At 40.8% G+C, this 24,743-nt stretch overlaps 2 protein-coding genes across 4 annotated transcripts; one reads left to right on the forward strand and one right to left on the reverse strand.

Moving 5' to 3' along the window:
* Positions 1-6,024: 6,024 nt before the first annotated feature.
* zbtb22a (zinc finger and BTB domain containing 22a) lies at positions 6,025-12,545 on the reverse strand. Of its 3 annotated transcripts, XM_006794400.2 has the most exons (5): positions 11,783-12,545; positions 10,251-10,469; positions 8,845-9,616; positions 7,528-8,450; positions 6,025-6,691 (listed from the first exon to the last, which is right to left on the reverse strand). In XM_006794400.2, exons 2-5 carry the CDS (start codon positions 10,455-10,457, stop codon positions 6,653-6,655), a joined length of 1,941 nt encoding a protein of 646 aa, XP_006794463.2. In that variant the 5' UTR covers positions 10,458-10,469; positions 11,783-12,545; the 3' UTR covers positions 6,025-6,652. The 3 variants fall into 3 exon arrangements, with proteins under 3 accessions (XP_006794463.2, XP_006794462.2, XP_006794461.2); XM_006794399.3 differs by having other exon boundaries at positions 6,025-8,447; XM_006794398.3 differs by having other exon boundaries at positions 6,025-8,450.
* Positions 12,546-13,191: 646 nt separating this feature from the next.
* Positions 13,192-24,058, forward strand: scn1bb (sodium channel, voltage-gated, type I, beta b). Its single transcript, XM_006794397.2, has 6 exons — positions 13,192-14,374; positions 14,460-14,626; positions 17,308-17,545; positions 18,833-18,974; positions 21,532-21,606; positions 23,553-24,058. The coding sequence occupies exons 1-5, from the start codon at positions 14,326-14,328 to the stop codon at positions 21,599-21,601; spliced, it is 666 nt and encodes a 221-aa protein (XP_006794460.1). The 5' UTR covers positions 13,192-14,325; the 3' UTR covers positions 21,602-21,606; positions 23,553-24,058.
* The last annotated feature ends 685 nt before the right edge of the window (positions 24,059-24,743 follow it).

Raw genomic sequence — 24,743 nt, forward strand, 5'->3', positions numbered from 1 at the left:
TTGAACAGAGCATAGAAATAGCTGCACTTCTAAAGCTTTATGCCTTTTTCTGTTAAAGTAATGCAAAAAACAGTATAAAATATTGTATAGTGTCATGTTTCGCTGTGTGGCAGGCAGGATGAGGACCCAAGTCCAGGACTTGGCACACGGAAAAGTAAAATTAAAACAACAGCTTTATTTCCCGGAAAAACTCCACACTGAATACAAGAAAACAAAACCAGAAACATGAAACCTAGGGAAGTACACTGCAACAGAGAACTTGGAGAATAGTGGGGGCACAGAAGACTCACACACAGCACTTAGGAGGGTTGACACTATGACATGACAACAAACAGGGGAAGACTGAGGGCTAAAATACACAGGCAGGATAACGAGAGGATGGGGAACAGGTGGCAACACAGCTGGAACTAATGAGACATAAAGAGACAAGGGGTCGCAAAACTAGATACACTGACATGGGACAAGGACTATCAAAATAAAACACAAAGCATGAGACATAAGCAATTTTTTTTTTTTTTTTTTGCCTGTCCCATTTGGTTCTTTAGCCGTCAGAATTGTTGTCTGAAGACCAACAAGGATACCCAATGGATTTATTTTTCCAAATGGATCATCATGGCATTGCCGTATTGGTCCATTTGATCGACCTTTGTTTTTATTATTTATTTTATTTTATTTTCAGTTGTTACAGACGGGACAGACATGAGTGAGGGATAGGAAAGGGAGAAAGAAAGAGGAAGGAAAAGAAAAACAGAAGGGGAGAGGGACAGTGAGAAAGGGGGGGGAAAAAATATCTCCGGGATCACCTGTTGAGAGAAAAAGAATAGAAAACAAGCAAAAAAAACAAAAAAACAAAACAAAGCAACATACTATACACAACACCATCGCATTAATCTAGCTAAGTGTAAACAGCAGTAAATATATTGAATGTTGTTGTGCAGCACGCAGGACAGACAGCGGACAATGTGCTTTGAAGTAGCAGCCAAGAAAGGTGTGATTTAAGTCTACAAACAGTGAACACCCGTGTGCACACCTGTGTGGGTCGGCGCGCTTGTATTCAAATGGTTTCCCCATGTAATGGTCTGCAAGAGGATGTAGAGAGCCATAGCCCTGTCCCTCAGGGCATGAAGCAGGCATGGAGGAGATCCAGGCCCCAGACATCCAGAGGTCCCAGAGTGCAAGAGCCCAAGGAGGACCACCGGAGGGGCATCCGTGCCACCTTCATGGGAAGGGCTGAGGATACCCAGACGAGGGGTCACCCAGTAGCCACCGGGCAGAAACTAGAGGGGGCTGCACCGGCGTGCCCGCCGGCTCCGCCGGCAGCCAGCTGTGCCAGAGTGAACCGAGCCGCAGGCACAGAGGCCAGAGGCCCGAGGGCCCTCCGCGCCCCGGAAGAGGCCTGACTGAGCAGCAGGCGCCAGGCCCCGCCAAGTAGCCACCGGGAGTGAGCTGGCACATGACCTGAGCGCCCAGCCCCGGACACCAAGAACCAACAATGCACCGACCCCTGAGGGCATCAGTCACCGGCAGGGAGTGTGGTGAGGGGAGATAGGCCTCCACACTTGGAAGGCCTGGGAGTTCCCAGAGAGGTGGAGTCTAAGACCCGACCTGACATATAGACACAGACAAACAGGCACACACAGACACAGACATGCATTCCCACCCTCATGCACACATATACAAACACTCAGCACTCACCCAACGTAGGAATAAATGTAAATGGACATGTACACACAATCACACTCCCCAAACATACTCTATACCCCGGGTCCAGGTATCCTCGCCCCCAGAGGGGGAAACGGCACCCAGACCCAAGAGATGTTACCCTTCCCTCCGGGGTGGAGGCAAGCAGACCGCCCCAGGCTCCGCAGCAGCAGGGAGGCCAATCGGACAGCCAGCATCTCTTCCCAGCCCCCCCGCCTCGATGGCTAGCAGAGAACGGGGGTGTGTTAAGACCCCATACCCTCCTCCTCCCGCTCAAGTGTAGTGTTGCTGCGTGTTGCTCTAAAGTGTGTTTAAAACAAGGGAGAGCATGGTGCTGCTGCCAGAGAGCAGCAGGTGTTAGCACGGCCCCTCCCGAGAACCCTCAATGTCTACATGGAGACATAAGCAATTTGACACAGAGACTGACAAGCTCGGAACAGAAATGACTGTTTTAGTACCATTGGCATGCTTCCTGCTGCATTCACTGTAAGTTATCTTGCCTCACATCACACATATTAAATTAATCATTAGTTTAATGTAAACAAACAACACAATAGTTCACACAGACACACTACACAAAGATAATGTACACAAAGTGTCCCTAATAATAATGTAGAAAATGATTCTGTTCCAATTTATCATGCTTACTTTCTATTTTGTTTCTATTTTGTCCTTGAGCACATGAATGTATGAAATATACAGTGCTCTGTATGTGTATATGTTGTATGTGTGTTGATGCTCAGCTACGTTTACAAGTATGCATAGAGGCATTCTGCAAAGGGGCAGGCTTATAAGATTTCTTCTTGCACCGCTTCCCGTTATTATGAAGTTATATATTCTAACGTCTTAAATAAACTCAAATAAATAAAGAAATATAAATTTCTAGTACTATGAAAGAAAAAGAAAATTACATTTCTGACATTTTAAGGTCAAGTAATAGCCTTCTACTGGAAGATATGTAACCATACTTCATAAATTTTCAATATTTTACCCATTAAGAGTCTTTGTTGAATTGTCAACTTGTTTTAAAAAATTACAAAATTTGACCCTGTTACCTTCTTGCAGCTTAGAAGGCTTATAGTTTGACCTAGCAGCTCAAAAACTGAGAGGAAAGAAATGTAAACTGATAAGCCCCTGTTGTAACTCAGCGATGATCCATGCCATAAAAAGCTCCCAAACACTGCTGAAATATTCTCTCAAGGCCAGTCGTCTACGTCAGACGATAATCCCAATATCAAAGTCTTTTGCAGAATGAAAAAAACAAGATCTCAACTACATCAAGCAGGACACTCTGTCCTACATTTAATTAAACACTAAACAAGGATGAGTCATCCTCGTTAGACTCCCTTGTCAATACCGAGAAGTGGGAAAAACAGTGTTTCTCATCATTAGAAATAACGGTGAGATAGAACTTTTCATGGACTACTGCCCGTAAAAGCAGAATAATCACTGAGCTGCATATTCTCTGAATAATTCAATAATTGGCTCAGAGGTCTATAATCCATGTTACGTCACGCACATTTGAGCACTCATATAAAGAGCAAACTGTACACTCAGCCAGTTCATCTTCACAGTTAATCCAGCCATACAAGTGTCTAATGAGACAAAACATTTCTATAAAATGATTTTTAACTGTACTGCAGTAACATTTCTCTCTAAGCTATTGAGCTCTGCAAGCCAAAAATGTATTTTCTGTGTTATGTCATTTCTTTCTTTGATGGTCAGGACCTCATGTTTGCTATTTCTATAGACTATCCCTTCTGAAAACACCCAAATACATTAATCAGCAGTCCCATTCACTGGCATCTCTAGATCATGTTATCACAGATAGTGTAGTTTTTGAATAGAATGGCTTGATGCAGTGTTGAGCTACAGAGACCTCTTGTGCCCTGTCATTGTGCTGCAAGGCAGCCTTCTAAATGTGTTCTAATGGGGCACATACTATATCCAAAAGCAGCACCTGTTTACTGAATTTTGAATGTGAGAATTTCTCCACTATAAAAAAAGCAATCTGTTCTTATGCACACAACTCAGCAGGTGACTAAGAGCCAACAAACAGTTATTGAGACTGTTATGAGAATGACCATAAATGACCCAGGTTTTAAGATGAGCCTAAAGCTCGATTTTGACTTCTGCATGAAAGCTGCATCCTAACTTACATCGTAATCAGAAACTCCTTTTAGCCGTCCACCACATTTCCATGCCATTGAAGTCGAGGCAGCCTGCATCAACCCGACGTGTAGCGTCGGGTTTTCAGGAGGTGCACATCAGGCTACATGGAAGGTTACAGTGAAGGGTTAACAGGAGTTTCCGCTTCTACTCCCACTGAAGCATAATTCATGCATTAGTCTTCTACAATTAGCTACAATTAGCTAATAATAACTTGTAGCATTGTTAAAAAAAAACATTCTAGTATGTTTCAGATCAGCCTCAGTGTTCTAGAATGTTTCCAAAATGTTCTAGAATGACCATCAATGTTTAGAATGTTGCACACTGTTGTTCTAGAATGACCACCAATATGCACAGCACTTCAGTATTGTTTAAAACATACATTCTAGAACAGGGGTGTCCAACTCCGGGCCTCAAGGGCTGGTGTCCTGCAGGTTTTAGATCTCACCCTGGGTCAACACACCTGAATCACATGATTAGTTCGTTACCAGTCCTTTGGAGAACTTCAAGACATGGTGAGGAGGTAATTTAGCCATTTAAATCAGCTGTGTTGGATCAAGGGCACATCATCAAACCTGCAGGACACCGGCCCTCGAGGCCTGGAGTTCGACACCTGTGTTCTAGAATGTGCCGTGCTCTAGTAAGTTTAGAATCAGTCTCAGAGTTCTAGAATGTTTCACATTAGCATCGGTGTTCTAGAATGGCCATCAATGTTTAAAAATCAACTTCTGCATTCTGGAATGTTGCACACCGTTGTTCTAGAATGGCCACCACTATCGACACCAGGGGTAGGCAACTCCAGGCCTCGAGGGCCGGTGTCCTGGAGGTTTTAGATGTGTCCATCATCCATCACAGCTGATTTAAAGGGCTAAATGACTCCTCAGCATTTCTTGAAGTTCTCCAAAGGACTGGTAATGAACTAATCATGTGATTCAGGTGTGTTGACCCAGGGTGAGATCTAAAACCTGCAGGACACCGGCACTCGAGGCCTGGAGTTGCCTACCCCTGATCTACACACTAGTGTTCTACAACAATCTCAGCATTGTTTAAAACATGAATTCCAGATTGTTTCAAATCAGCCTAAGGGTTCTAAAATTATCTGCAATGTTTCTTTAAACTTCTGTGTTTTATGTCCTCCAAAAACACACAGCAGTGTGGAATGTTGCTGAAAAATCTTTTAATATTGACCAGTGGGAAAATGCTGCATATACAGTACTTTTCAAATACTTTTAGATAAGAGGCTATTAATTAACTCCTCAAAAATGTACAATTTGTTTATGTTGGTCAAAATTCCCCTAGGAAGGGATTTTTCTTAACCGATGAAAGAAACCGCAAGAATCCACTTTAGTTGTGGATTTGTGTTTACTGCATTCTTTCGTTTTAGAAAAGTACCAGACTGTCGACTGGTCACTCCTAAAATAATATCCCTCTCTGATATTCATTTTGTTTTTTTAAGTCTAATCATAGCCTCCTTCACTTACATCAACATCTCTAAGGACCTCATACTGATAGCAAAAATAAATGGTTCCCAAATACAACAGAGGAAATTAACAAAATCTACTCCAGTCACCGGAATTACTTCTTTTTTAGTCAACTGCCTTTCCCAGTTATACAGGGTGGGCCATTTATAAGGATACACCGTAATAAAATGGGAGTGGTTGGTGATATTAAAGTCCTGTTTGTGGCACATTAGTATATGTGAGGGGGCAAACTCCTCAAGATGGGTGGTGACCATGGTGGCCATTTAGAAGTCGGCCATCTTGGATACAACTTTTGTTTTTTCAATAGGAAGAGGGCCATGTGACACATCAAACTTATTGGTAATGTCACAAGAAAAACAATGTTGTGCTTGGTTTCAACGTAACTTTACAGGGAAGACGATCGTACTTATCTACTAGAAACCCAAAGTCACCTGTTTCAACCTGGAAAAGATGCTAAACTTCATATAAATCTAACAAGCTATTCGGGAGCCCAGTGTTAGCCTCTCAGGCCCCAATACACTGACTGGCTTTGTCAGCTACTGCTAGATAAAGCTGTAATCTCATCACCATTGATTTTAAGTTTCTTTCTTGAGAAGTCATTTAACAAAATATTTAAAAATGGCCTCAGTGCTCTAAAATAACACACAATATTAAAATGAGCCTCAGTGACATGTTTTAAAATGATCACAGATCACCAAAACTACTTTTATTACCATGATATTGTTTTTTCTTCACATAAGTGACATCAGCATGGCACGGGAAAAAAGCATTTTTATCCTTGTGTTCATTTTATGTTAAAGGTTAATGGCAAATAATTTATGTGCAAAATGTGAGAAGTACATTCACAACACTGCTTGGTAGAGTTTAAAGCATCACTAAACAAAAACTGAGCCTATGTGAAGCTGCAAAATAAAAAAGGATCACTTGAAATTAGAATATTTTGTTTCATGTTTTTCAAAATAACCATGGCCTGTAAATAATGCACATGTAAAGGACAAAACTGAAGCATTGGCTCAAAGATTTGTTGTGTTATACATTTCCATCTTTTAAAGTGGTATGTACATACAGCAGAAAGCTGACGAATCCTTTGGGATCACCAACACTTTAACTGATTACTAAATATCTGATCAAACTCGGAAAATATCAGTTGTACTTTTCATGTCTTTATTGAACACATTGAGTAATCGCACAGTGTTTATTCTAAAACGGTAAGTAAACTATTGAATTTATTTAGTTGTACAAACATTAACAGCATTGAGGCCAATAATATTTCCTGTCTTACTGCATCTTCCCAAACTCTTCTAAGCATCAGATTTAGAACTGCCGCTCCAGGGCGAAATCTGGTAAAAAAAAAAAAAAAACAATTATAAGCGTATTACTCTCTCAATGCCTGCAAAGCATCCAGTTGGTGGATGGTAAGACTGACTTTTGTCTCAACTGTGCTCAGAAAATTATTACAGAACTGTTTTGGAACATCCATCTGGTCTTTTGCAAACTTATTTACTTAGCAGAATTCTTCCATTAACACTATTTGTTATTCTACAAGTTTTCTGTATATCTTTTAATTATTTTAGTAAGTGTAAATATATTGTTTGCAGATATATTGTGGTCTCTGTGGCCTTTGGAAAAAGAGTAGTGCCAGTCCTATATTTCCACTTTATATAAATTTCAGAAAAAGCTTTGTAAGTAATCAGACTTTGTACACATTTGTTTATAGGGACAAGTGCCTCTACATCCCACAAGTCAAATCTCATTGCCTTAATTGGAACACCTGACTCCAAGCAGCTTTTCTGAGAACTCATTAGCACAAAGGTTCGCTTATTCTTTCCATCCAGCACTGAGTGATTGCTCAATGTTTCATAAATAAAAGCATGAAAAGTATAACTGCTTGTGTTCTTCGTTTATTCAGATTGTGTGAAGATCGGATGACATTTCATGGCAATTTAAGCAAAATCCTTCTTCAAACTTTACAGTAAGTGCTTTAAATCACTGTTTTCCACATAAACGTTTAATTTCAGGTAAAGCTCTCGCTGGCCTCCTCTTTAAAAACGTGACTGCCAGGGTCCAAGTTTTGCGTCTGGGTTCTTAGCTCAGCAACTATCCCAGAAACACTACCCAAAAGCCCACCCATCCCATCCTCTATCTCCTTATGAAAATCCACTTCCTCAACTTTCACCTGTCCTCCAGTGGGGAGAAAGGCTTCCCCTTCATCAAATCCATAACTGTAGCCATCATCCATATCTGCTGCTGCGCTTGCACTGTTGCTGTTCGCCGAGGAGCTGGAAGCAAGTCTCTCACATCGGGCCTGATGTCTCAGGAAGCTGTCTCTCCAAATGACTTTCTTCCCACAGAGGCTGCATTCATAGGGCCGCAGCCCTCCGTGGGTTTTAAGGTGCTTAGTGAGATGGTGCTTCATTTTGAAGGACTTTGTGCAAACGGGACACCCAAAGGGCCGTAAATTGAGGTGCTGCATCTTCACATGCCGGTCTCGCATACTCTTCAGGGTGTAGGCTTTCCCACAGTGGCAGAAGTGTACTTTACCCGTGTAGGGCGCAGCAGCGAGGGACACTGAGGATGATGAAGATGGGGTTGGAGGTGAAGGGGGTGGTGGAAATGCAGCAGAAGATGAGGACAGATGGCGACTGGAGGTAGGGGCCAAAGAGCCACCCTGCCAATTCACCTCCGCGCCCGCCACTGTAAAGTCAGGAGACACGGGGACCAAAGGCCGCTGGGAAACCTGTCCTGTGCCATCTTCAATCTCATCGTAAGTGCCTCTCCTATAGGTCGCTTCTGTGAAACATTCAAAATCCACATCCTCTTCCTCGTCTTCATCATCCTCATCTTTACTGCAGCTGCCGCCCTCTCCTTCCTGAGGCCTCTGCTCTTGCTGAGACCAGGCACCTGTTTGCCACTGAAGCCTGGCTGAGGACGGGCAGGAAGGGTCTGGAACTGCGTCACCTGTTTGGCAACCATGAAGACTGGGCAGGTCTGTGGCTGGATCGCTTCCTACCAAATCTCTTTGCTTTGTCACGTCTGCACTCTGCTTCCCTGCAGCATGTCCAGCTTCGTCATTTTCATTCGAAACTGAGTGAAAGTCTGCTGAACACAAGAAGGAACAAAAGCACATTTTAGTAAATTCACTGGGAAAATGCACAAAGAGAAAGAATATATGACCCAGCTATCTGGTCAGATTCAACATTATTTATATTCAAATCCACTGCTGACGTAAATCTGAATTTTACTAAATTGAAACCAATAAATATATATTTTTTAATTCTTGTATTTATTTTACAATATATAAATATATTAACTTTCAGTAACATTTACAGTAAATGTCAGGGCACTGCTGTTGAATGTCAGTCCAAATCATCCCCACAAAAGTTGTAAATTTCTTTATATCTGGAAAAAAACTGCTGTTCAAGAAAAGTAAAAATCCTAATAACAAAGTGTCTAAAAAGGATTCTTTAATGCTGTTTATATTTGTCTATCTTACCACAGTGTCCCATTTGTGCAAAGCCTTCCTTCTTCCCCGTCTCTTCTCCTACTCCTTCATCCGCCTCAATCTCTCTTCTCTCACTCCTCCTCTTATCCTGCGTCTCATCACCGTCCCCACTCTCTCTATTCTTATCGAGTGGTCGATCAGAGGTCTGTGGTGCCCCCCGTTGTTGAAATCTGACTTTCTGCTTTAAAGCCTCAGCACCCGAAAACCCCCCATGGTGCCGGGCATTGTGTCCAGGTCCGTCGTGAGTAAAGTGACTCGTCTTAGCATTGCACGATACCCATGTCTCCTCGCAGCTGGTGTAATCAGTCTCCACATAGCCAGGAAGGCTGTCCAGCTGTGAATCAGCCAAGTGCTGGGCTGACGAAGGTCGAGGGCGTCCCCATCTTGAGAACTGCTGTGGGCGTCTCCATGTAGCCAAAGGAGGCAGTGAATCTGGCTTCTTCTCCCTCCTCCTTCCCTCCCTTTCTGCATACAGGCACTCCGTGCTGCTCGGGGACTGCTGGCGAGATGCAGAGCTGGGGTGAGCTGCGGCGGCAGCCTCCCCAGAGGCGCCCTCTGCTGAGGACCGAGGCCTCTTTAGGATCTCGGTGCATTTGTCCACGATGTGCCACATCTGCAGGAAACTGGCCACGGTGACATAGTTGACGATATCGTCATGCACGATGCTCAGCTGGCCAGTGTACGCAGAACTCAGGACGCTCTCAAAGGCAACTGGGTCCATGACTGAGGGCAGGGAGACAGTTGTAACATTTTTCAGTAACACCTGTGAAGAGACAGAAACAAAGACACACTTTGACATCTGGACTGAAATATACACATAAACAGGTTTTCTGCCAGTGTTTTACAAACCCAGTGCCATTTTAAACATAGAAAAACAGCTAAAGAAACTATAAGGGAGGCTTAAGACACCTGCTTTTTATACAAAAGCTAGGTTTCCACTAACTGGAGTCAATGATGTGGACATTTCCACCATGTTTGTGCTGTTTGATGAAATTATCTGAGCTACTGTGAGGTACAGACCACCCAAGGATTTTCTGCTTCAGTTTTGGTGAGTGAAATTCAAGTATTTTATCATAACCATCAGCTTATGTTACTACGTATTAATTAGCAGGTATCTTTTTCAGTGGATTGCACTCCAACAGTTAATAATACAGCTTTTAAACATGTTTGCCAGCTGTGGCCAAAATGTAAATATTAAAGCTCAAAATGTGGAGTAGAAAACAAGTGGGTGATATGCTCATAAAGGCTGTGAAGTGGTGTCTCTCCCTTCGTCTCTTGTCACCCACTCTACAAGCAGAGATGATTTTAGGTATTCTAATAGTGCTATATTACTGGAGTGCAACATCAGACAGTAAACCCCAACAACTTCAACCCTGCATGAATATGCTCTGCCCTACCTGATCATGAAAGTAAGGTGAGGATGCAGCGAGGACACAGCGGTGAGCCCTGAACACTTGACCTTGCACCTGGATGGAGAGATCGCAAAGCCTGCCTTCCTCCCGCTGCCGGTTCAGATTGTCCAAAACAGCTGCTCTGGCGCCTGGGAAGCACACCTGGACCGTCAAACCGGCCGGAGCCACAGACCCACTGCAGGTCGGATCCATGGTCAGCGAAACCTAGAGGAAAGGCACAAAAGTTGTCAGTTGTTTTCTCATATTTTACTACACATGTAGTTATTATTGTTCTAATCCATACTTATACATATAATGCATTATAGACCAATATATGTTTTGTTATGCCATTAAAATATGCAATAACACTGTCTGTTTTCCACAAAAAAAGGCTGGTAACATTCACATTCAGCTGAAAGGATCAGCTGGTACTTTAATCTATTATCCTCTGATTGATCTTTAATTGCTTACGAGTAATTTCATGTAGACCAATTTTACCTCATCATTTTACCTCAAATGTCAGGTAAAATTATGCTAATATCAGTGTTATGGAAAACATGCTGTTTGGTTCCTGTACCGAAGAACTCAACACTATCAGGGCTTAACAACTATTGACTAGCTGTTAAGCCCTGGGCCCAGCAGTGAAGTAGTCTAGGAGGAATTGTCTACCTCTGAATGTGAATAAGACCACAGTTACGGTGACTAACTTCAGAAGGAAGAGGGCAGCTACATAGCCAAGACCTATCCTGGGACAGAGTGTTGAAGTATAGGGCTACTCCAGGCATCCAAATCAGGAAAACCAACACAGATTGTATACAAGAAGGGTAATAGGAGACTCTATTTCCTAAAGAAACTGAGATCCTTCAAAGCATCCAGCAAAATGCTGCAGATCACCCAATTTTATCCAGCACAGTGCACTTTGCTGAAGTCTGCTGGGGAGCTGGTGACTCCAACATACTGAATAAACTGATCAGACAGGCTGGCTCTGTGACTGGCTGCACACACGACACTTATGAAAGAGCTGTGATCGAGACGAGGCCACTGAACAGTCTGCTATCCATCATAGATAATCTTGACCACCCTCTGCAACACTTACTAAACAGACAGCAGAGCCGCTTCTCAGATACACTGCCACAAGGAGAGATACACAAAATCTTCCCTTCCACATGCCATCACACTTTATAATTCAATACATCCGCCTACCAGAAAGCCATCTGCCAGATAATCCGGATGTTATCTTTAATGTTCAATTTAAGTGCTGTAACGATAGCATTTCCCGAATATGGGATAAATAGGGCTGATTTATTAATAACTACCTGTGTTCATCCCAAATAATTTACCACCTGGTGATTACTGCTCACTTCGATGCTCTACTATTTCACCATCTACTTTTAAAGACGGCACTCACATGATGAAGGGCTGAAGACATTCGCTCCTTAGTTTTTGGTTCATTGTTTATATTCCCTGCGTTAAGCTAGCTTTTAGCTACATTAGCCAGTCAACAGTTAGCCCAGTAAACGTTAGTTTAATGACTTTACCTTCGATGAGCCGAGATTCTGTTGTTTTACATGGAGCCTCGCTGACTATTTGCAGCAAAACGTCACTGGTAAACTCCACATGCTAACCGCCATCTCAAAAAAAATCACGCTAATAAAACGAGGCTAACGGCAGCCTGCCCGCAGGCGCAGCTGCTGCTTATAGCCAGTTGACTAGGCAGCATCCTCACACGGCGTGAGTGGGTGTTTAGTGTAAACGTCGGTTTGAACTGTCACGAAACGCCATCACACGTTAACCTGTTGATTCACCTGCCGCTGAATAAACAATAGCTGCATGGACAATTATTAAACGTTACTGACAGACCCACTGTTACATGTATTGACAGAGCCCAATCCCCGAGAAACTGGCTGCAATTCAGCTGGAGGCCCAGCAGGTGGCGCTCCGGAAATATTCAATTAGCTGACAGTGCAACACGGATAAAACAACCGCTTCTAGACAAAACGTGTAAAAATGTGTAATTTAATTTTCGCATATCTCATCGATAATGGGCCTGTACTGAAATAAAACGACGTTCTGGTCCTTTAGTTAGTCCCCACAGAGAAGCTTATGCTGCCCAAAAGCTAGCATTTTGCTAAGACACACGGTTTTACAAGCGTTAAATAAACAGTGGAAGAAAAGTTAAACCGCAACAGAAAACTACATGTGTGATGGTTGTGGTGGTTGAACCGGACGCTGTCAGGAGGTTAGTTGCTAGAAATTCTCAGCTACTGGTGGATTCATGCCCGAAAGGAAAATGGCGGATGCTGTAAAGCGGCTCATAGTGCTGTGAAAATAAATAAAACCGCCAACGTGTATCTCCAACCAAAATATCATAAACATTTCAAATTTTCCTCAATGAAGTTTACACTGTTAAAAATGCAAAAAAAAAATAAAATAAAAATGAAATACCCCCACCCACCCCCTGCACCTAAATAAAGTTATGCCACACATCAAAATTATTATAATTTTTTTTTTAAGTTTCCATAAATATTTAATGGTAAACATCAATGTGTAATAAACACTGGGAAATACATTAAAATAATTACACGAAAAATTCCTTCACTGTAGCCTGAATTTTAACTGGATTTTTTGAGTCACATCCCATTAGCGCCCCCTTTAAAACAAGAAGTCCAGAAAGTGGAAGCTCTCTGATGCCCTGTATGAATCAACAAGGAGTTAAATTAAAGGACCAGCTCGCCCTGTTCTCGTTTTCTTATTTATCATTTTCCATTTAATTTGCTTCCAACGCACACCGGGATCCCTGCAGCAGGTTTGAGGCAGGGTTAAATGAGCATCAGTTTAAAAAAACCTACAGAAGAGGCTCAAACAGCTGTCACATGCAGCATCTGCCCTGTCTCACACACGCTTGGCTGTTTTTACCGCAGTGCATCTGCAGCATCAACCTCTCAACAGAGGTGCCGCTGTGGCGCAGGAGAAAACACCATTAACTGAGCACTGGACGGATTTATTTGAGGGTTGTGTGTTTTTTTTTTAATTGCGTGTCTGGCTTATATGCCTGCGTGTGCGCTCACGCAGTTTGACCTGCAATGCCAACGCGAACGAAACATCTCTTCTCCGAGCACGGGGTCATTAGATAGCTGAAATTATACAAAAAATTATATAGCTGCCATCGCTGGACAGGACAGTATTTTTCTATATTTTTTCCAGGAGAGACGACTCTGCTCGAGGAGAGGAGGCCTGATCAGGACAGTGGCTCTGATTTCATTGATCCGATTAAGGATAATTACCATTAGACCATTAGACTGGTCTCTATTAAATACTGGTAGCGTGTACCCTGTAAAAGGTAGCCATTTATTTCCTGCCGTAGAGCATGCAAATTGATTATAAATGCACTGGCATGTAAATGTATTGTTGACGTTTATTCAGTAGCTGGCATGTTGCACTCTTGAACACATATTCATTTTAACCTCGTAAGCGTCTATACTCTCTGTAATTTTCCAACATTTAGAGCGGAGCATGCCCCAGGCAGGTGTATTGATTGCTCTCTGCATCTCATATTAAAAGGACCTCAGGAAAAAAAAAAGAATCATAACCTCAGGGTGCGGATCTGGGGAGCACTGTGAGTTAACAGATATCTGGATCGTTTCATAAGCTATTTGATCATTGATAGCAGAAAAGGTCACCGCGTGGATGCGGGAGGCCAGTGGGTGTGTAATTTGGGTGAACTGTCTCAAAAGGAGCAATAATTTGTGGCAATAAATTCTGCAACCAGAATTCTGGAAACTGTTGAGCCAAAGACCTGAGTGGTTCCACGGGACATTACATTTACGCGTATACGGTTTGCACTTTACAATGCATGTTTAGCTGCTAGTTGCCACCAACACATGACATCAGCCTGCACTTAAAAAAAACAATACAGATAAGCTTCCTGAAATCTACAAGAAAACATTTGCAAATATCCATCCTGCTATTGCAAACTCGGAGGTGCTCAGTGCCTGAGTGTCACTAGGCTCCGTGAAAGCTTCAAGAACCATCTTAAGGTTGTACTTTTTGAGGCGCCTCCTTCGATAAAACATCTGGAGTCATGGCACTACTACGTTTTCTGCTGTTTTCCTTCTTCTGCACGCTGTTTGGTGAGTGGGCGTGATTCCTGGCAGTGTTTTGCTATGACACCTTGTTTACCCAGGCTGATGACTTCTCTTCTTTTCTTGTAAACAGTGTACCAGTGTCACGGGGCCTGTGCAGAGGTGGACTCGGACACTGAAGCTGTAGCAGGAAAGGGTTTTAAACTGGGCTGCATCTCCTGCAAAAGAAGGAGTGAGGTGAGAGGTGAAGCCAGCGTCGAATGGTACTTCAGGCCAAAAGGGGAGGCTGACTTTTTCCTGGTGAGTGTTTCCATGAAGTGGGATTTATGGCCCTGCAGGTCTGGGTTTCCCCCATCCTTTTTTTTTTTTTTTTTAAAATAAACATTTATTAGAAGAAGGAACAAAATATAGAAGTAACTTGCTTTATTAGTCACTTAAAATTTATATAAAATAAACACTGATCAATATATTTTCAAGGGGGACGATAGTAGGAATATGATTGTGGAACTGCATTCGTTTTCAGTTTAGAAACGTACATTTGTGAATATGAAATTTGGCACAGAATTTAAAAAAAAATCTGATTAATCAGAAATTTACAAGAGTTTGCGTTATTATCTTGATGGAGTCCAAATAAAATATCTTTCCAAACCAATCGGGAATCACTTACATAAACGTAAACATGCTGTTTCTGTAGTCAGGAGTAGAGGTAAAGCCAAAATAACTGAAAGACAAACTCATGTAAGATTACATAATGTCAGGTTTGAGTCTTTTTAAGGACACTTTCAGTAGGATAAAACCAGTGGAGCACTTTAAAGAATGCTTCTTTCACCTTGTTAAAGTAGAAGAAAATAACTGCAAAAGCCAAAGCTTCTTCCAGTTACTATCACACAAAACGATCCCAGTACATTTGAAGGAGAAGCAATATCCTTCAGGAAAAGAGCTCTCATTTCCTAATTGCAGTTTTGATGATGGAGATTAAAACAAATTTTAGTCTTCCAAGATCCTCACTGTGCATCGCTGAACTGGATGACATACACGTCAACAAGTGGGCCGGTGTTGCACCAAACAGATTTCTGATGTTTCTGATGTATGTATGTGTAATATCTCCTCGTGTTGGTAAATTAACAGAGGTTATATATAAAATAATACCTAAATTATAATCAACCCAATCCTTTTTGGCCAATTTAATAATATCTTTACAGAACTATGGTGCTATTTATGCTTGTTGCAATTTCTGCAAAAATCTCTTGAAAAATACATTTATGTCAATGACACTTTTTCTACCTGGATAAATGAAAGATACAGAAAAGTAATTTTGCCAAAAACTGGTTTGAGCGTCAACCTTGTGATAAAAATGTTTTGTCAGGCCAAAAATGACTCGATGATACATTTGATAGATTTTAGGTAAACAAGTCATTTACAACTGTTTAAATACAGGCAATTTTGGTAAATCTTGAAAATCACTTTATGGCAAAACAGTGGGACAGAGAAGGGAGCGAGAGCAGGGTTCACCAGGAGAACAGCATGAAAAACAACAGAAAGTTCTGCAATGGACACGTTTCATTGTTTCACTTCAGCTCTTTGAGTTTTGTAACTTTCTCTGCGGTGACAGACCAACAACAGTACAAGCAAGAGTGGCCCACAGACAGAGCTCTCTGCAGGCAAACAGGCCATCCCCAGATTGTCAGAGGACAGCGAAGCCGCCACCTCTGCTGGACCTTAAATTCTGCTTTGTACACAACAAGCAGCACTGCTGACTATATGGGAGGTTTGGAGCAGGAAGTCTTAGTCACGCAAGCATCCATAAAATCAAACTTGTGGGCTACTTCTCTCAGGACTTGAGCTATTTATATATGCTCTTATATATAGTGCACACCAAAGCTCTCCTCCTTCCTGTCGCTCTCACTTACTCACACATAGACACCTACAGTACGGTCCTCAGTCACATAATAGCACCCAGTGATGACACCATCATGAGCTTCAGATGAATCAATTGGAACATTTTACCCCACTGAGGTCATCAAAGTGTCAGAGAGAGCTCTGCTGACCTTGTGCTGAATTCTCTGTTTGATGCCGCAGTGCATGCTGTGTTAATGTAGCTGTGGATGGATTTCAGTATAGTAGTGTTAAACAGTCGTTTCAAAATTTTTAAAAATATGCCTGAACAGTTTCAGGGGAAAGTATGTTTCATATGGAGTGACTGAGGGTGTAGACAAATTTAAATTGGAGGCAACACATCCATCTACAATATGGTAACGAGGTGATATCCATTTGGAGCTGTCAAGTGTGTTTACTTAACCAATTAACTGAAAATACATCTAAATAATGGAGTGTTTTTTACTCATGAACCTGGACATATTTTTTTCATTGTTGCTTCCAATTTGAAATCAAACAATCAGGGTACAGCTGAAGTGTAGACTTTCTGCTTTAATTCAAGGGTTTAACAAACATTTAGCAATAAATGTTTACGAGTTACTGACAGTTTTTACACTAAATCCTTGATTTTCAAGAGATATGAAACACATTTCCAAAATAATAATAATAATACACAACCTACAACATCGTAGCCTAAATAACATAATAGCTCATTGGTGGATGTTCATATTAGACACCGCCAAAGTTTCAGTGTTTTTAAAAGTAACACCTGTGAGCCAAATGCTCTGTTTCTGACAGTTTCTTCTACCCTTGGCTCTGTGTGATGTCATAGAGTGCGTATATCCTAATAGAGTCATCTCAGACACCTGGTATTAGCTGTGAGAACAGAAGCTCCACCCACAACTGTTCCAATCTTCTGTTTATGGGGGACAGCCAATCAGAAATAAGTTCTCTTTAAGGGAGGAAACAAACTGAGCGGCTACACCAAGGCCCAGAATAACATAAATAATGAAAAATTAATTTTAACCATCACTCATGCAAAGGTGTTGCATAAGAATATATAACTGGTAATGAACACAACCTTAAATGATCTCTGTGTCGTCCAGATGTACACCTACAACGAGGATGGCCCCACCATTGAGAGTGACCAGTTTTTGGATCGCGTCGACTGGAACGGAAGCAAAAGGAGCAGAGACATTCAAGATGCATCCATATACCTGTTAAATGTCACCTTCAATGACTCGGGCACTTACCGGTGCTTTTTCAACCGCATCCTCTCCTACGAAAACTACGAGTACAACGACGTTGTCAGCAAAGTGGTGCACCTCAGTGTGGTGGGGAAAGGTACGACTTTATACAGGTCATTAGTATTTGAGCAAGTAGACTTAAAGACATCTGAGGACAGTTAACAAGAAAAAGCTAATTTATTGCTAAATGTTAAAATATATTATGCATATTGAAATAAGGTTGAAAAGTGTGGTTTGAGCAGTCAGATTTAGATTTTTTGAAATTTTCTTTGAATGCATTTATCTTTCTTACGTGTAAATGTGGCGATCGACGGTGGAGGTGGCTGAGCATTTTCAGGCCTTAATTAGACTTAAGCAGATTCTGTCATTGCAGAAGCATTTCACAAACTGATTCACACTCGCACAATACAGACCGTCACTCTTTTAAATCTCACTGTGAGTGCAGTGTGCATTCCTATTAACCTGGAGGTCCCTGAACAACAACGGAGCTTTAATATTATGAGAATGCAGCCGGCCTCCATTTTCAGAGGTTGAAGATTCTGGCACTGTCAATAAAGAAGCCTCCTAGTCTCTGTTAGGATTAAAATGGAAGCAACATTCCCTTTGTTTCACTTCTATTTCATCAGTGGCTGATATTTACTCTCTACAGTTTTCAATAGATGGAAGAAGCATGTCTAATCGTGGATACTGACACTCTGCCAGTTCAGCAGCTTAGCTGAATTATTTAATGTTTCCTGATAAATGCATTACTATCAGGCAGCATAACAGTAAGCATATATAACAGTGCGCTCTTTGGTTCAGTCTCCAGATAGGCATCAAGTCTAGTCTTAGACTTTGTGGCGATCTTAATTTAATTTCCCTTTGAATCTAAGACTAGGCTTTAAATATGTTTTGAAAACTGTCTCTTAACTGTAACTTTGGAACGAATTATGATTAATTAATAGATATTTTGCAAATATTTAGGCTCTTAAGAGAGCTTTGCATAAACGAATGCCTGCAAATTGTAATGAACCGAAGCAATGTTGTGAAGTGGTCCAAAATTCCTCTGCAACAACATGAGAGACTGTTAAAGTCATATGGAAAACTTTTTTTTTATTATATGTTATATATTTTGATTAAATTCAGTAGTGTCTCACAGGCAGACTGCACAATGTCACAAAAGTGATTCTTCTGCAAGAAAAAACTAAGACTATTCAAGCACAGAATTATTTTTTTTCGATGCGTGTGGCTCTTGTGGTCTTCCGTAGTTTAAAACAAAAGATTTTAGATAGAACAGATGTTTCCTCTTTAGGTTTTAGGTGGTTTCAGCTTTTTCTCGACCCCGTCAGGTCACCTTTGTTTTGTTTGTCTGTTTGTCTCGTCTTTCCTGGTTTCCTGTATGCAGCCACCAGAGGTACAGCTTCCATCGTGTCAGAGGTCATGATGTACGTGTCCATCATCGGCCTGCAGCTCTGGCTCCTCATAGAGATGATATACTGTTACAGAAAGATAGCAGCAGCTGGAGAAGAAGCATTACGAGAAGCGGCGTATGTATTTTTCTCTTACACCTAAATGCATGCTGACTTAATGCATGTCAGAATCTTGTATATACAGTTGATTCAGCTTGAAAAGATATACAAGATGTGCTTATATATTAAAGGCTTATAAAAGTATGTGTGTTTCCGAGTGCAGTTATGATCTGGATGCAGATATGTTGGCCAATATTAGTTTGTAGCTCAAAATGAAATGAGTTACGCGTTGCTATTGTGGACCAAGATGTGTAATTAAGTCATTTTACAGTTGAAAAGGAAACAAACATATCTGAGACTCCTTATTTTCTGGCACTTATTGGCATGCATATTTGTAGATATTGATGAAAGACAAATTTGGGTTAAGGCTCGGTCACACCAGCATCATAAACTCACTCAGAGGTGCAAATAAAAGCAAATTTTAGGTCTCCAGCTGAAGGAAGTAAACACTGTGTGAGTGTAAACTAGGGATTCCAGACTTTTGTGTCTGCAGGTTGGGTAAAACATTTTAGGTGTTCCAATTAGGCAAAAATTTAATTTAAATAATTGTATTTCACACTAACAGTCACCTCAAGGTGCTTTAAATGTCACAGATTTCAGGCTGAACCAAATGCAACTTTTAGAGATGGACTAATTAAACAGAAAAAACCCCAAAACGTTATTGAGACAACGTGGAAAATTAAAGAAACAGAAACATGACATAAAGCTAAAGAGGGCAGCAGGGTTAGAGTGTAACTGAACAAAAACTGATAGAAACTGAGGCATTAAATGGCACAGGAAGCAATCAGGAAAAGTGGAAACACCAGATTAACAGGGCACAGCTGAAACTAATTGAGACAATAACAAAGAAAATAATATTAACGATAATGTACAAGAGACCGAAAAGCAACAAAATAAAACAGGAAGTACCCAAATGGGGAAACCACGGAAAAGAGAAACAATTGACAACAAAATTCAAGAAGACATCAGAGAGACCAGACCAAACCAAACCAAATCAAGTATAGGGGTATTCTAAACGTTGAAATCAAATTCAAATCAAATTCAAATTTTACTTGTCACATACAGTCATACACAGTACGATATGCAGTGAAATGCTTACACAACTGCTCGTGACCTAAAGAAAAAAGGAAAAGGCTATGAATAAGATAGGAAATAAATATGAAAATTAAAAAGGGTAAATTTAACTAGGAAGGAATAAAAATAAAATAAAATAAAATATAAAAATTTAAGTTAAAAATGAAATAACTGTACAACACAAATTAGAATGAAGGGTAAATTTAACTGAAGAAAAAATGATTTCAAAAGTAGGAAGAACTAAAACACTAAATGAGAATCTAGAGATGAAATAGAACCTAGAAATAATCAGCACATCCGTTACATTTTTGCTATAATTACAAACCTCAACTATAAACTCTGAAATTCTTACTGAAAGAGCCCAACAAAATCCACAGATTATGTTATCTTATTGCAAGGTAAAGACTGCACATCGTTATAGAGAGAACCCACAAAAAATCGGAGGATCCACTATGAGTAAGAACTACCTTTTAACAAGAAGAACCTTCTGGCAGAACCAAGCTGTGGGAGGGCAGCAACCTGGCCTGAATGGTTGAGAGATGAGGGTAAAAGGAAGAAAGGAAAGGAAAGCAGAGAGAGACCACGAGCAGACACAAAGTATGGAAGGAAGTAGACAAAGGTTGCAGTAGTTGCATATAAGCACATCCAGGAGAGTGGGAAGAACTGCTCGGTGCCTCATGGGAAGTGTCCCAGCAGCCTGAAGCAGCATACCTAAGGGATCATTCAGAGTCACCTGATCCAGTCCCAACTATAAGCTTTATAAAATAAATGAGAGCATTCTTTGGAGTTGAGAGGGTATTTGTCTCCTGAATCCAAACAGGTGAAAATTACATCATAAAAAGGTGGATGTTAACCCAACCCAAACTCAACCCTAAATGCACATCCTAACTCATGACCTGTTGCATGTTAAGAAGTTAACTTTCCTCAGTGTGCAAAAGGAGAAGAATCACAGAAGAGGGATATGGTTTGGCAGACTGCCAAAGAGACAAATTTATATGCAAAAATGATAAGAGATATGTGAAAGCAGTTGCGGTTTCCTTCTCATTGATACTTGTTTATTAGGTGTTAGTTTGGCTTACAGTGTTTGACGTGAATGGCACTTTGCTCAAAAACAAATTTGGTGTGAGTGGGAAGTTGTGAAAAGTGTGTATTTCCCCATGAGTCATGCCATTCTTTATTGTCCTCCTATAATAACACCTATAATTTTAACTTTTGCCTTTGCCTGCTATATCATTGTTCCCTTTACTATAAGACTGTCGCTGTCTCCATCGTGTTTGTGTGCGTTCACGTGTGTGTCTTTGTCCCGTTCCCTCTTGTCGCCTTGTCGTGTTTTCATCCTGCCATCCTCCTCCCTAGTCAAAACCAAAACCTTCCTCCTGTAAGTCGAAAAGAAAATCAAACCTGTATCTTTTTATTTTTGCATTTTTTAACCCATGTCATTGTGATGAAAGAAAACATTGCAGATGTTTGCTGGAACTGATTTTCTTTTTTTCCTTTCTAGAAATGCTGAATATTTAGCGATAGCCTCGGAAAGTAAAGATAACTGTGCAGGGGTACAAGTCGGAGAATAGCACAGGTACGTTGTGATCATTTAATGAAAATGGATGTCATCTTTCCATAAAAGATACCTACTGTTACAATGTATTTTAGAATGATTAGAAACACTACATAAATATCGTTAGACCCTGTCAGCTGACCACTCCTAATCACGGCTTTGTTTCAAACATCATGTTTGATGTAAGTAAACTGTGTCCCTGTAGCAACGATAACGACGTCAAGCATAAAATATAAAAGAAAAAATTGCTCTTTACTTATTATCTAGTCTAGCAATTTTCTGATTTTATTATTATGGTGAAAGTTTTGTTGTTTCTAGACTGTACTTTTGTTGAAAACATTATGTAAAGGTCATTAAGGGTAATTTTTGCACTTTTGTATGGATATAGCCAAGCTAGTTGTTCTATGGATGTCCATGAAGCTAAGCTAGGCTATTAGGCTGCTAACTTAACATTTACTAGAAAGTGCAAAATAAACTTTGTAGATTTACTGAGTTCTTGCACTAAAGTATATTTTTGAGGGAAATTAATGAAAAGTTAGAAAGGTGGATCCCTTGAATTTCTGCTCAACTATATTTTTTCACAGCTAAAGTGTTAAAGTGGGACCACCTTTGCTAATTGTGTGATACAAATACTGTACCTTGAGTTAGGTGAAAATGTGTGTTTTAGACGTCAGACTAACACCCACACATGAGGGACTGTGTGAAAAAGTCACTGTAATTCCTAAGCAGTTAATCCACTATTTTTATAACATTCCTTAATTTAAAGCTAAAAGTCTGCACTTCAATCATTTATAGTGGATCTAGAGAAAATATATTTTAGTGGGGTGAGGTGTGCAGCTGGAGTGACAGTTGGTTCAAGGTAAGGGTGGGATTACATCAGGGATCGGTTCTGAGCCTGTTCTTGTTTGCAGTAGTGCTGGACAGATTGACAGATGAGGTCAGGCAGGAGGAACTCTGATGTTTGCAGATGATGCTGTGATTGGTAGTGAGAATAGGGAGCAGGTGGAAGAGAGCATGGAGAGGTGGGGGTATGCAATTGAGAGAAGAAGAATGAAACGCAGTAGAAGCAAGACGCAATACATGTGTGTGAATGAGGGGGACACAGATGGAGAGGTGAACATGCAAGGAGCAAAGGTAGTGAAAGTAGATGAGTTTAAATACCTGGGCTCAACCATCCAAAGCAAAAGACAATGTACAAGAGAGATGAAGAAGCGAGTGTAGGCAGGATGGAGTGGGTGGAGGCGAGTGTTCTGGCAGAAGGATAGAAGCAAGAGTGAAAGAGAAAATGTACAAGATGGTAGTGAGACCTGCTATGATGCATGTTTTGGAGATGGTGGTACTAACAAAAAGAAGATGCTAACATTTTCATTGGTAGTGACTATAATAGAGACCACTGCATCAGAGGGACAGCTCAGGTAGGGCAGTTTGGAGCCAAAGTTAGAAAGGAAAGGCTGAAATATGCAGAGGAGGGAAGGTGGATATATCTGACAAAGGATGTTGAAGATGCAAGTCAGGAAGAAAAGAGGAAGACTGCAGAGAAGATTCATGGATGTAGTGAAGGAGGACATGCAGAGGGTTGTTGTGACAGAGGAGGATGTTAGGGAGTTGATGATCTACCCCTAAGGACACGATAATAAACCTTTGTGAAATATTAGGAATTAAGTATTATTGGAGTCCAAAAGGCTACACCACCTTGTACTCCAAACCTCATTACTAAATATAAAACTGATTTGTTTTCTCTAATAAAGTGTAAAAGCATTATTTATGGCACCATCTAACACAGATATGTTGTCACTGATTAGGTGTGCATGGCTGAAACTAATGGAAAACATCTGTGAGATCATTTTAATTATTTAAATGTGGCTGTAGAGGTTGGATTAGTTAGAGATAAACTGGATTTTCTACAAGCTCAGTCGCTTTGAATCTGCGCCAGCACTTCCATTTACGTGAGCCGTCTTTGTCCTCAGGCTTTCTTCATGGACTGAAAACATCCTTCCACTTAACGACCTGCATGACGACAACCTGAGGGAAAAACTCTTCATCTCAAACCTCTATTTTACCTTCTTCTTAACAAACCGAACAAAGGACAACACACTAGGAGAGCATGGTACCAGCACTGTATATAGTACCCTGCGCACAAAAAGCATGTTCTGCACTTATATGAGAAACCATTATGCATTAATGAGCCACATTGTCTGAAGCATATACTGTACGTTCAGTATTTCTCTTTAAGTATATGTAGTCATGCATTTAATATGAGTGGTGTTGTGGAGAGTCCATGAGGCTAATTGTCCAAGAAAGCTTTTTACTAAATCATCACCACATAATGTATAAAAAACACCATATGTGTAAGTGATTTCTAAAATAGAATGTGATGGGCTGCAATAGACTGTATTTCTAAATTAACTGCTAGTTATAGATTCAGTCAATAATAAAGATGTATTAATAAAAATGGAGAAAATGTGGTTGAAAATTCTTGTTTGAATATTATGATTGATGATTATGATGAAGACTTCAAGTCAGGTCTGCTCAGCTCCAGCTACATTTCTAATGTTCAAAACAACTTTTTTTTTTAAATTTATTTTGAAAGTTGCTGGTGCCAGGGGGAGCGGTCTAAGAAGTTCATAAACTGCTGATATACTGGAATTTTTCCCCACACAAACATCTCTTGGATTTGTAATCTGAAAATTGTCCAAATAAGAGAAAATACCCAGTGAGCATCAGTTCTCTGGCTGAAAACGCCCTGTTGATTCCAGTAGCAGCAGACCACACTATATGACACTCACCTAAGAACAGGAAACGGAGGCTACAATTCATACAGGTTCACCAAAATTGGACAGCAGAAAATTGGAAAAACATGGTCCGATCTGATGCGTCTCAGTTTCTGCTGCAACATTTGGATGACAGCGTCAGAATTTGGCATAAACATGAAAGTATGGACCCATCCTGCCTCGTGAGTGGTTAAGCTGCTGGTGATGGTGTAATGGTGCAGGGGATATTTTCTCGGTACACTTTGGCCTCCTTAATACCAACTGAGCATTGCTTAATTGCTGCTGACCACGCCTATCCCTTTATGACCACAGTGTGTCCATCTTCTGATGTCTGCTTCCAGGGGGATGATACTCCACGTCACACAGTTTAAATAATCTCCAGCTTGT

Source organism: Neolamprologus brichardi, chromosome 22 (assembly GCF_056152115.1).
Source record: "Neolamprologus brichardi isolate AB-2024 chromosome 22, ASM5615211v1, whole genome shotgun sequence".
NCBI lineage: Eukaryota > Metazoa > Chordata > Actinopteri > Cichliformes > Cichlidae > Neolamprologus > Neolamprologus brichardi.